This window comes from Capricornis sumatraensis, chromosome 18, assembly GCF_032405125.1.
Source record: "Capricornis sumatraensis isolate serow.1 chromosome 18, serow.2, whole genome shotgun sequence".
In the NCBI taxonomy this organism is placed as follows: domain Eukaryota; kingdom Metazoa; phylum Chordata; class Mammalia; order Artiodactyla; family Bovidae; genus Capricornis; species Capricornis sumatraensis.
This window is the reverse complement of record NC_091086.1, coordinates 14,953,357-14,965,630: the sequence shown is the minus strand read 5'-3', so window position 1 is coordinate 14,965,630 and position 12,274 is coordinate 14,953,357. Positions and strand designations below refer to the sequence as shown.

The 12,274-nt window shown below is 44.5% G+C and overlaps 1 protein-coding gene across 2 annotated transcripts; it reads left to right on the top strand.

The window, feature by feature from the left end:
- Positions 1 to 11,129: 11,129 nt before the first annotated feature.
- LOC138094679 (ATP synthase subunit f, mitochondrial-like) lies at positions 11,130 to 11,401 on the top strand. 2 transcript variants are annotated; one of them, XM_068990768.1, is made up of 2 exons: positions 11,130 to 11,255; positions 11,373 to 11,401. In XM_068990768.1, exons 1-2 carry the CDS (start codon positions 11,135 to 11,137, stop codon positions 11,399 to 11,401), a joined length of 150 nt encoding a protein of 49 aa, XP_068846869.1. In that variant the 5' UTR covers positions 11,130 to 11,134. The 2 variants fall into 2 exon arrangements, with proteins under 2 accessions (XP_068846869.1, XP_068846868.1); XM_068990767.1 differs by having other exon boundaries at positions 11,130 to 11,401.
- The last annotated feature ends 873 nt before the right edge of the window (positions 11,402 to 12,274 follow it).

Genomic DNA, 12,274 nt, shown 5'->3' with positions numbered 1-12,274 from the left:
AATAGTTAAGAGGCAGGTAACACCCCTGTGTGTGTATCCCTTAATCTATGAGATGCTTGGCACTGTGATTGTGGCTACTCTCACTTGAATTGCTAACAATATTTGTCACCCCAACCCAACCTCATTTAACACTGGATAAAATGTTCGCCCCTGTAGCCTCGTGTCCCTAAATGTGGCAGAAACTCCTTGAAGAGAGAAACCACATCTGCGGAAGCTTCAGCATTGGTCAAACCTGGATTGGAACCCTGGCTTGTCGGTTTACCAAGCTGTATAATCTCGGGCCAGTCACCTAACTTCCCCCAAGTCTCTGTTGTTCATGGTTATAACAGCAAACACCTTACAAGTTGGTTGACAGGAATGAAATATTGTGCTGGGTGTCCAGAGCCATGGTTGGCGTGCAGCACGTGGACTCACTCCTTGTTAGCCACATCAGGAGACTCATTCATTCTGGAAGTACATGAGGGATAAATCTGCCCTGGCTGGTTGTGTGGATTATGCTCCATCACCTCGCGGGGAGACTTACAGGTTTTACAGGTATCCCGAGGGTGATCCCAGGACTGATCGCAGCAGCCAGCGCTCCAAGCACAAGGAATGACAAGCAGGAAATGCAGAGATGCTGCTTGGTGGGAGGCCAGCATTACTCTACCACAGCAAAGCACGCAAACACAAAGGGGAAACAGGTCTTCATCTTGGGGTAGAGTCTCCATTTGGGGGCATGGCGTAAATCAGCCAGCCATGGTCTGTGTTTACCTCAGTGTGAAAGGCAGGAGACAAGATTTAGGACCTTCAGTGTGTGCTCTGAGTTGTAGTGGTGCTTTTCCTGTCTACAGCATCTAATTCAATCTCTGAGCAACAGGCTTTTGATGAATGGGTGTTGCTCCCTGGATTGTAAAAATGAAGCTTTAAGGTGAAGCAACAGGGCCAGTGAGGTGGAGTGACTTCTGAGGCTTATGCTGAGGTCAGGGGAACTACCTAATTTCACACTCAGGTCTTCTGGTTCCCCACCCAGGGCTGTGCCTGTGTTTTTTCCCAAAACTGGCCTTCAGGCTACCTACCTGAGAATCACAGAAGGCAGTGCAGATTCCTGGGCTGCCCCCGCCTGAGGCCTATAGGATCTCCAGAGGGTGGGACAGGGGGTCTGTATATTTTCTGAGCACCTCAGGTCACTCTTAAAACACACCAAAGTTTGGTACAACCCTGTGCCAAAGATGAAACGTAAACCTCGATCTTGGTTTCAAGCATTCCAAAGGACACTGCTTGCTGGCTTCTGGCCTGAGCAGGCCTGGGAGAGCGGGAGAGGCAAGCTGCCTGGCTGGTTTTACGGGCACACCATGAAGGGAAAAAGAGTGCTCAGACTGCTCTTGATCTCTCAGAGCTCAGCAGCACTGCTTTGCGCAAACAGGGAGACACAGCCTTGATGTTTCTGAGGCGACTCATCGGCCAGAGTCCCTAGCATCTCTGCGCCTTCTTCAGGTCACCCCCACCTTGTGGATCAACAGTGTGTTGAGAGAGACAGAGTGGCATCTTTTCATGGAAACCACTCCTGGACTCCAAGGCTTTTTCTGTTCCTCTAACGAGTGTAAACATTATTTCTAACACCGAGAAGAGCTTCAGAGTCAACTGTCCTGTCATGTGGCTGTGAATAGTCACATTATTGGTGGAGAAACTCCAGCTTAAAGAATCTAAGGGAGTGGTGGAAGCAAGGGCTCAGACACAATGAGACCACCACGGTTTCTTGCTGCCCCGCAGAGCTCGACTGAAGCTAGATCACAAACACCACAGTTCTTGCTCCTGGAGTCTGTGTTCTTTCATCCTTCCCACAGCAGCTACAGCCTTTAAAATGTTCTCATTCTTTGAAAATCCCACTCTGGGACTCTTATCTTCAGCCTACAATTAGGTATATAGAAGACAGTTCTATGTAAAAAGATTTTTTTACCTAGTGTAATTTGTAATAGGTGATGCCAAATGCTAAACAATGCTGAAATACTTCAGTAATTTTTAATCTTGAACATCTGTTTACTAAAAGTGATCAAATAAGCTACTCACTTTTATATGTAGTTGGTTCTCAACTGTGCAAAATAATCATAGAGGAACACAAAACATAAAAACAAAGGCCGGGGTGCTAGCAGTGGCCGTTTCCAGATGGTGACTCATTTGTTCGTCAGTCATTCCTTCAGCAAATATTTACAGAACGTCTGTGTCAGGCAGTGTGTTAGACTACTCAGATAAATGATGAACAAGACTGCTGTCGTCTGCCCTCAGGGAGCTGACAGTCTAAACTGTGATTTCTAGCAGAGGCGTTTGTGTCAGAATCACCAGGGGCTGTTTTTTTAAAAATTCATATATCACAAACTTCACTCCGAAGATGGTGGTTTTCTCTCTGGGATGGGGTTAGAGCATAATATGCTTTTTTTTTGAAAGCTCGTTTTGTTACTCTGGCTTCCCTGGTGGCTCAGCTGGTAAAGAATCCGCCTGCAATGCAAGAGACCTGGGTTCGATCCCTGGGTTGGGAAGATCCCCTGGAGAAGGGAAAGGCTACCCATTTCAGTATTCTGGCCTGGAGAATTCCATGGACTGTGTGCATGGGGTTGCAAAGAGTCGGATACGACTGAGCGACTTTCACTTTCACTTTGTTACTCTGAAACCCAGACAGGAGAATGGTCTTCTAAAAAAGAGGCCTCTAATCTTTTATCATTGTATAATATATCCCTTCAGGAACAAAACAAATAAATGAAACTACATTCCTATAAAATATATAAACATTTATGCATGCACACAACAAGGTCCTACTGTATAGCACAGGGAACTATATTCAATATCCCATGATAAACTGTAATGGAAAAGAATATATTAAAAAAGAATATGTGTATATGTATATAATATATATGTACATAACTGAATCACTTTACTATACAGCAGACATTAACACAACATTATAAATCAACTATACTTCAATTAAAAAAATTTTTCAAACAAATTTATGTGTAAATTCTATGTCTGTACTGGTCTGCTAGTATATTATGTATGTTGTAAAATATTGTCCAAGACTGAAATTCTAGAAGACTAAAATTAAATATACTATATAAAAATAAAAGTCCTAATATTTTCTTCCCTGAACCTACTGGAGCCTCTTGTAAGTCCCATGGGGTTCATTTAGAAATTACTTTTCTATTCAAAAGAGTAATGAGGCTGTGAATGGCAAACAAAAAAGCTACTTTTAAGAAGTCCTTGTTTATTTCATACCACAGCCTCAAGGGTGTTTAAAAGGCTAATGCAAATGCTAATCATTAAAATAGAATTAGGTATTCAAATAGACCTCAAACATTAAAATGGAATTAGAACAAAGCATGTCTCTATTTCCTCAGTGGCTAACATGTAATTGGAAATCATTTCAATGCAGGTCAGCAGACATGAGGAAAGTTTATGGGGTCTCTTGGTCCTAAAATCATCTTAACTAAGCCCTAACAACAAAGAAAGTGGGAGAAGGAAGTGTGCAGACTAAAAGATGAACAGAGGGGCTTGCTCAGGGCTTGGGGGTCTGCAGCCTGCAGTGAATTGAGGCCAGGCTGTAGCTGCGGATCCTGAGTAATGGCTGGGGCTGACTGAGGCGCCCAGAGGACAGGAAGAGCCTGCACAGCACTTCCTGACTTACTGTGAACCCATCTGATGCAATGGCAACTTCCGTACTGGAGAGGGCAGCAGAGAGCAGGGAATGGGCCTTCGATGCTTTCAGAAAGCTTAATCATCAACCATTGCACTTACTTCCTCAGGAGAGGCCTGGACAGGAAAGACCGGAAGGACCAAGAGATATTCACATCCGTCCCCGGCTACTCAAGATTAACTGGCCAGGACATTTCAAAGTGTTTGGAAGTCAACCTCTAGCCACTTGGCCCTGCCATGGTGATTGTTTTCCATTAGTAAGCAGGAAGTGGATAGTTTAAGCACCTTCACGTAAGCTGTCTCATTCACCATCAGAGTGATCCTGTGAGGTAAGGGGGTTTCATAGATGAGGAAACAGATGCCTAAAGATGTGAACACTTGAGATGTGAGCCTTCCAGAGCCAGTTAGTGACAGAGTTGGGCTTGGACCTCAGTCTCCTAAAAGCAAACAGAGTTTAACTTTTCCTGCTAAATTCTCCTTTCTCAGGGTTGGTCAATTGCTCAAAGACCTGTAGATTCTCTATGAGGAATTTGAATTTCTGTTTTCATAGTGATGATAATCTGTCACAGCTGTTATACACAGATTCTGACTCCTCCGGATGACTACACTTGAGCAGTGATATGTACCACCAGAATGCTTGTGTTTCTGTTTCAATTTGTTTCTCTTTGAGCTTATATCAAGTGAAATCCAACTGACTTCTTGGTATACTCTGTCACTGAGATTTCTTGCCACAGGCGGAGCACAGAAATGTGGGAGAACTGAATCATCTCAGGACACACAAAACACAGGCGTGTCAGACTAAAAAGGAGTGTGCCTCATAATGTTCATGTTTACATTTCCAGCAGATGTGCACTGTGGTCTCCATCTTTGAAAATATCAATTTCCAACGATTCAATTAACACTAATGTTGGTAGTCAGTGTGCCTTGAAGAATGGCTCTGTTCTGGAGTGCAGCAATAATTAGATTAGTTGTCCATTAAATACAGATGAATATCTTCAAATCAAAGAGAAAACTTTTCAGAGTTATCAAGTGACATCTGCACTGCTCACTTACAGAGTGTTGGTTAAGTGGTAGTTTTCCTGCTCCTGAATTACAAACAAAGGCTGGCATGTATTAAAACTGCTGTTTTGCGTGCAAACAGATGTTCTTGGGAGTTATATCTTCCAACTTACATTATAGGAAAAGACTAAATATATGACCGTGTGTACATGCTTATTTGCTTCAGCCGTGTCTGACTCTTTCCAACCCAGTGGACAGGAGCCTGCCAGGCCTCTCTGTCCATGGGATTCTCCAGGTGAGAATACTGGAGTGGGCTGCCGTTTCCTTCTCCAGGGATCTTCCCGACCCAGGGATTGAACCCACGTCTCTTTCATCTCCTGCACTGGCAGGCAGGTTCTTTAACACTAGTGCCACTTGGGAAGCCCAAATATATGGCCAGATCTGAGCTAACATTTTTCTAGTATTAGCTGCAAATTGGCAGTTTAGTTTCTGTAAGACAATGTCATCTACTCACCTATCACATTAAATTAATATCAATTTGAATTTCATTAGCTTTATGATATTTGATTTCAACTTTGCTCTGCAATTTATATATTAACTTATAAACATGGATTTTATACATTTTAGGGCTGTACATATAGAAAAAACATTATATTAAAAATTAAAATAATAGCTTGGGTCTGTAATAATTTCCCAAGAATGTGAAGGGTTCCGTTCATCACCTGGTTTGAGGAACTGAGAAAGCTCTCTTATTCCCTTCCCACTCCAGGATGGCTCACCTCTGAGCAGGGCCCACAGATTCCATTTCTTCCTCTTTCACCCCCAAGTCTTACTGTAATTCTATACTGAGCTCCTGGACCCAACAGGGGGACTCCTCTTCTTGGGAAAAAATTTAATGTCTTAATCTAGTTCAATCACCTCATTTTATACATGGAAAAACTGGGGCCTCAATGGATAAAATAGCTCTAGTTCAAGGTCACTCGAGACTGCAGCTGGCTCTCCCGACGCTCAGCACAGAGAACAGATCCACAGAAAAAGGATGGGGCGCAGCTGCCATTGTGCCACCTGCTCATTTCCTGTCCCGACTGAGAGGTGAACTCGCCCGCCGGCAGGCCGCAGGCCAGTGGGGCGCACAAACTCCCAGACTGAGACGCCTGCTTCTCTGAGCCGAGGCTACAGGGCACAGTGACTGCACTAGGGATCAGCAACCTGACCCTGGACTTGGATTTGGTCTCAGCTTCCACTTCTGTAAAAATATTCAGGGTTTTGATAGAATTTCAGGGTCTCCCAATATTCTCTGAAGATAAGAATCCCTTGGAGTGTTTCTTAAAAACCTACATTCCTGGGCCCCAAACCAGGTTTGGAATATCTAGGGGGAGATGCCTATTAACTTGCACTTAACAAGGGCCTCAGCTCATTGCTATCATCAGGAAAACACAGGGCTTGCTGAGCACTGGGGCCTCTGCTGGCTGGTCAGTTCTGAGTCATCAAAAAGCCCCAGATGCACCGTGAGCGTGGCTCTGAGAGGAAGAACCTGGAATCAGCATCAGCAGTTCGCTCCTAGTAGTACTTCAGTGAGTCAGCAAGGCTCCAAGGGACTGGGGAAACAGGATGGGTGAGTTTCAATCAGAGGAACTAAGCTAAAGAGGACAAGGGCAGGCCTTCAAGGAGAGACAGAGGCGGCTGTGGGGGACAGCAGTGTGGTGGTTTGGGGTTCAACACGTCGGGGAGGTCTGGGCCTGGAGTGGAGCCGTCTCACTTCTTTCATGGATCTGAGCGCAGCCAACTCTGTGGCTCTGTTTCAGAAGATGAATGTCCAGTATGGCCTGTGGATGAGAGGTGGTCCTGCTTCAGAGGAACAGGCTGAGTTTCCCCCAGGGAGTAATCCTGACCCTACAGGAGGCTGACTGCCATTTTCTGTCTTAATGGGCAGTGATACCATCTAATCAGGAACAGACACACAGAGATGAAGGGTGTAAATAAAAGTTACTCTGACACTTGTTAGAACTTGGTGTGTGCTTAGTCGTGTCTGACTCTTGGTGACCCCATGGACTGCAGCCTACCAGGCTATTCTCCGGGCAAGAATACTAGAGTGGATTGCCATTTGCTATTCTAGGGTATCTCCCCGGCCCAGGGACTGAACCCATGTCTCTTGTGTCTCCTGCACTGGCAGGTGGATTTTTTAACTACTAGGCCAATTAGAACAATAGGGAAGACTTATTGTGAGAATATTTCAAGAGAAGAGAGAAACTAAACTCCAGATATAGCAATGGCAACTGGGTATTTATGGCCAACAAGCAGAAGGAGGGGGTCAGTGGATGAAAAGTTACTAGGAGGAAGTTGATCAAGGGTAGAGGGACTCTTGATAAACTGGATTCTTGCTAAAGAAGGCCAAGGCGATTACCTATCAAGAGTGGGAGATTCTCACTAAACTGGCTTAGGAGGAACTGTGCCAAGACTGGGCCCAGCAGGCCAAGGTCAAGGGCACAGGCCAAGGTCAAGTCAAGAAGAGGGTTGAGAGTAAATCAGCGGGTAAAATACTGACCAGCTTAAACTGACTTTGCTCCTGAAAGAGGTTGATTGATTCATCAAACCTTGAGTTATTTTTGAGACTGCATTACATACGTGCTGGATAAGAACCCAGGTCTCAGGATGAACCTAGAACCAACAATCTTCAGAATATGGAACTCAAAGAATAGAAATGCTTCTACCAGAGCCCTTTACAAAGTGAGAAGTCTGGCTTCCAGAAAATCTGGCTTCCAGAAGCACCAGTAGCATATAAGGACTGATATCAGACAAACCAATCAGCTTTCCAAGTTTGAAATTCCCCTAACCCTTACATTTTGCCTGAACCCTGGCTCAGAGACACAGATTTGAGCTGGGTTCCTTGCCTCCTTGTCAGCTGACCTTGAACTAAAACCTTTTCTCAAAAGCGAATGCCACGGCTGCTACACGCATCAGGAAGTGAGCTCGCGCTCAGTTACAGGAGGAGCTGATTAAGGTTTGTCAGGAAAGAAGTCTGTTAGAGGCTGAGAATGGCCAGGCTGAGCTAAGTTAACAAAACCCAGTGGGAATCTGAATTTGTCAGGCTGAAGCAGCTGGCTGCGAGGAAGACTCGTCCTCAGGTGAATATGAAGGACTGAACCAGGGGCTTGTTTTGCTTAGCAGATAGTGTTGATAATAATAAAATAGTACTAGCTATAGCTCTGATTGATTATGTACTATGTGCCAGTAATGTTACACACATTTTTGGAAATCTTAAGAAAAACCCTCAAAGAAGATGTGATTATTCTAAATGTACAGGTGATGGAACAGGCTAAGAAAAAATGTTCAAATCAGGAGCTGAATCCAGGTCAGAATGATTCTAAAACTCCAATTATTCCCACTATGGTGTGAATCTTATATATATAGTCATTTGAAGAGATAATGGATTTGTAGAGTGAATGAATAAGTGAACACATGAATTCTACTCAAGTCTAAACTAGGTCTCCTGATAAAAGGACTCATCTCTCTCAAATCTCGAGAACTGTATGAGCCTCTTATCCACACTGACTGCCCCTCTCCGTCACTGTTTCACTGCCTCACCTTCCATAATGTTAAAAAAAACCCAAGTGATTAAGATGCACAACAGGGAGGGTCAACTGGCTGCAAGCCTGGATTCTTGGTGGGCAGCCTACCGCACGGCAACCCTGGGGATGGAGGAGGTCTGATGGCCACCACGCAGGTGTGGCCGTGTTGGTATCCTGGGGTCACTAACTTGCTTTTGCCCACTTTTCACGAAAGGCCACTGATAAAGGTGGTGAAAGGAGAGGAAGACTTGTGACTTAGGTGTGGAGAAGCGTCGTTCCACAGCCTGCCATCCGTGGTGATGTCATCTGTTCCCAGAAATGCACTGTTGATGTGAATACTCGCAAATGGCTGGAAATATTAACAGCTAATCCAAACCATCAGAATGGTTGGCTCCAACTCTAACAAAGAAGGATAAACAAAATCTTTCTAAACTAGGGAATAGCTTTGGATTATTTTTCTTTGCTTTTCCAACTCATCAGAGATAAGCTTTCATCACCAGAATGTTTTATTAATATTTTTCTAATTGGCTTTATTATTTTGTTATTTTGTTAATCAAGCTAATTACAAGCATAGCATCTTTATATCTGTATTACTGTTTGGTTTCTTTCAAACCATGTTGACATTTCAGCTGTTTTTGAACCAACTTTTTTCTTTCTTTCTTTTGATGAAACGGGTCGTGTCTTATTGGCTTCTTTGAAGGTTGGCTGCCTTTTTAGGGACATTTTAATCATACTGATTGGTGTGCTTATGAAATGTATAGTGAGGACAGATTCATAGGAGGCTGGAGTGGAGAAGAAGGAAATAATTATCTGCCTAGTGTAAAATGTGTACTTGAAATGTTCTGTGTAAGCTGCCAACTATAAAAGGTCACGAAATAATCGTGTGAGCTATTTAGGAGAACACAGTTGTTTTGTGTCTGGTCTCAGCCTATGGATAGTGATGTTCTCAGTGAAAAATGTCTGAGGGTGCTCGCCCTGGCAGCTCCTACTTCTTGTGAGACCCCCATAGACATTTCCCCAACCAATGTTGTTGGTTGTGGAATGGCCCTGCCCTTGGGTTCCTATTATAGTTGCAAATTGTACCTCAGCAACAACTGATTGTATTAGGGAGCTTTGAAAAGATGAGTTTTATGATTCAGAAGTCCTGGAGGGTATGGAGCGCACCTGGGGTCACACAGTGGGGTTGGGTGTGGAGCAGTGAGACCCAGGGCTCTGCCTTTACTGAGCTGGAAGGTGGAGTGCCTAGGGTTTCACAAGTTCACTTTATTGGTGAATTCCAAAGCTAGTGTGAGAATATAACCTAGTTCTTAGTATTATTTAGGGCTTCCCTGGTGGCTGAGTGGTAAAGAATCCACCTGCCAATGCAGGAGATGCGGGTTTGATCCCTGGGTCGGGAAGATCCCCTGGAGAAGGAAATGGCAACCCACTCTAGTATTCTTGCCTGGAAAATCTCATGGACAGAGGAGCCTGGCGGGCTACAGTCCATGGGGTCGAAGAACAGTCAGACATAATTTAGCGACTAAACAACAAGTGGTATTATTTTAAATGAACACTTGTAGTTGTATCTTGCTTCAAAGAAGCCATTACCCATTTCATCAAATCTAACCTAAGGTGCTTTTGAGATTGATGGTTTCTCCATCCTGCTGGAATGCAGTCAATGGAAAATTTCTTGTAACTACATCATGACATCATGGAGAAGGAAATGGCAACCCAATCCAGTACTCTTGCCTGGAAAATCCCATGGACGGGGGAGCCTGGTGGACTGCAGTCCATGGGGTCGCAAAGAGTCGGACACGACTGAGTGACTTCACCGTCTTTCTTTACGTCGTGCCTGCCACCTGGCGGACATTGTTGTATGACACATTGACTGCGTCCTGTTTTCCCAGATGGATGCTAATTTTAGAGGTAAAAATGAGGGGAAAAAAAAAAGAATGTACTTTAAAATTGTTGAGATGGTATATTTGCATAAAACATATTAGTGGCTATTTTTTTACATAAAATTTTCATATTAGATCCTCAAATAATGACTCTGGTCTTAAAAAATATGGCTTGATTTATTAAACCCCAGTAGCTGCACAATGTTGATGAAATGTCACTGTTGCACAAAGGAGGTGACAGCTGCCAGTACAGCCTCACAGAAGCTGTGCTTATTGCCTGCTGCTGCTGCTGCTGCTAAGTGACTTCAGTTGTGTCCGACTCTGCCACCCCACAGACGGCAGCCCACCAGGCTCCCCCGTCCCTGGGATTCTGCAGGCAAGAATACTGGAGTGGGTGCCTTTCACCTGTTGAGAGAAAAGGCTCTGACATCAGTATACAATTTAGTCCTGATCATCTTCCTTTTTTTTCCTCTGTCTCTCTTTCCTTTCAGAAAATATAGAAAGTTATTCACAGTCAACTTCTCTTTCAAATAAAACAGTTAATAGCAGACTTCATAAGATAGTTGTGGGTGCTTTTGGTCCCTCGGTATGCCAAGGGACAGTCCTCAGTGCATTTCTACTGTGAACATACACACACGCTGGCTCCTACGGGAGGCCTGGTTCCTTTACTGTTTACTAGCTGTGTGCGTCTTGCACTTCTCTGGGTGTCAGTTTCCTTGACTGTCTGATGGATACACTCAGCCGTCCTCCCAGCTATGAGGGACTCCTACGTGAAGCCAAGGAGGCGTGTGCAGATGCATTTTGGATCTGTTAAAAGCTTTCTGCAAATGTATAATGAAAATGACTGAAAAAATTCTTGGAGAGTGTTTTGGCAAGTGCCTGAGGTGGTAGAAACAAAACTCCTCAATTTAATTTGTTTTTACTTTTAAAATAATTTTGGAACAAAATCCAAGAGTTGGATCTGAGTCTGTGTGTGGTAAGGAACTTGGCCAACTTTCAGGTTTAAAAATGATGACAGAGGACTCCAAGATGGCGTCAGTCGTACCACTGAAGGAGGAGAAGCTCCTGGAAGTCGAACTAGGGGAGCTGCCGAGCTGGATACTGATGCGCGATTTCACCCCTTCAGGCATCGCTGGAGCGGTTCAAAGAGGTAACTACCGGTATTACAACAAGTACGTGAACGTGAAGAGAGGGAGCATCGCCAGGCTCTCTCTCGCGCTGGCAGCCAACGTGGTTTTCAACTACCGCCGTTCTTACAAGGAGCTCAAACACGAGCGGCCACGCAAGTACCATTGAAGAGGGCGCACTCTGCATTCCTGACCATCACCTTTGCCCGGCAGCCCTGAATCCTTTCATATCCTAATGGAGAATTAACATCCAATAAACAATGACTGGTAAAAAAAAAAAAAAAAAGATTACAAACTGTTACCCTGTGGGATGGCCATTGGCCCACTGGCTTTCCAGTCCTGCTCAGCGGGCAGAGCCCAGGTTGCGGGGAAGCCCACCCAAGAGCAGCCTCAACTTTCTCCCGGGTGGCAGGCACGTGGGGACTCCCTGACATAAACTCCTTTCTTCAGGCAGCCAAGCTTCAGAGCCCTCGTGGTCTCCAAAATGAGCCCTTGAGGCTGTGGGAAGCTTGTGACTCAGGGACGCAGTGGGGAGCAGACCCGGGGCCCCTCAAAGCGGGAGAACTCTTCCAGGGCTTCCTCCCTTGGGGATTCCTCTCTCCGTTTCCTCTGGATGGCCCCAAATTGGAATAATCTTCCCCAGGTCCAGACTATTTGTCTGACAGAAGGATTATAAGAGTGTGAGACCCTGGCACCGGGTGATGTAGAAAATCTGACCTCCGGGACCTGTGAGCTGCAAAAGATCTCCTTCAGTCATGATCATGGAAAGTCGTTTTTAGCAGCAATGAAAATCATGGCTGCTTTCTACCGCTGGTAACTAGGTTAGCCTATTTTAGGGCAAAAACTTAATTGGAGACGATATGTGTTTATGCATATAGTTAACTTTATTAAAATGTCTTTATAATGAAACTATTATATAATGTGTGTATACATGTGTGTGTCATGTTCATACATCAATATAAGCATATTGACATTTATGGGAAGTTTTGATTACTGGAAGTGACTGGCAGTGGATGTACCTGAGCCATTCTTGTGCAGAATC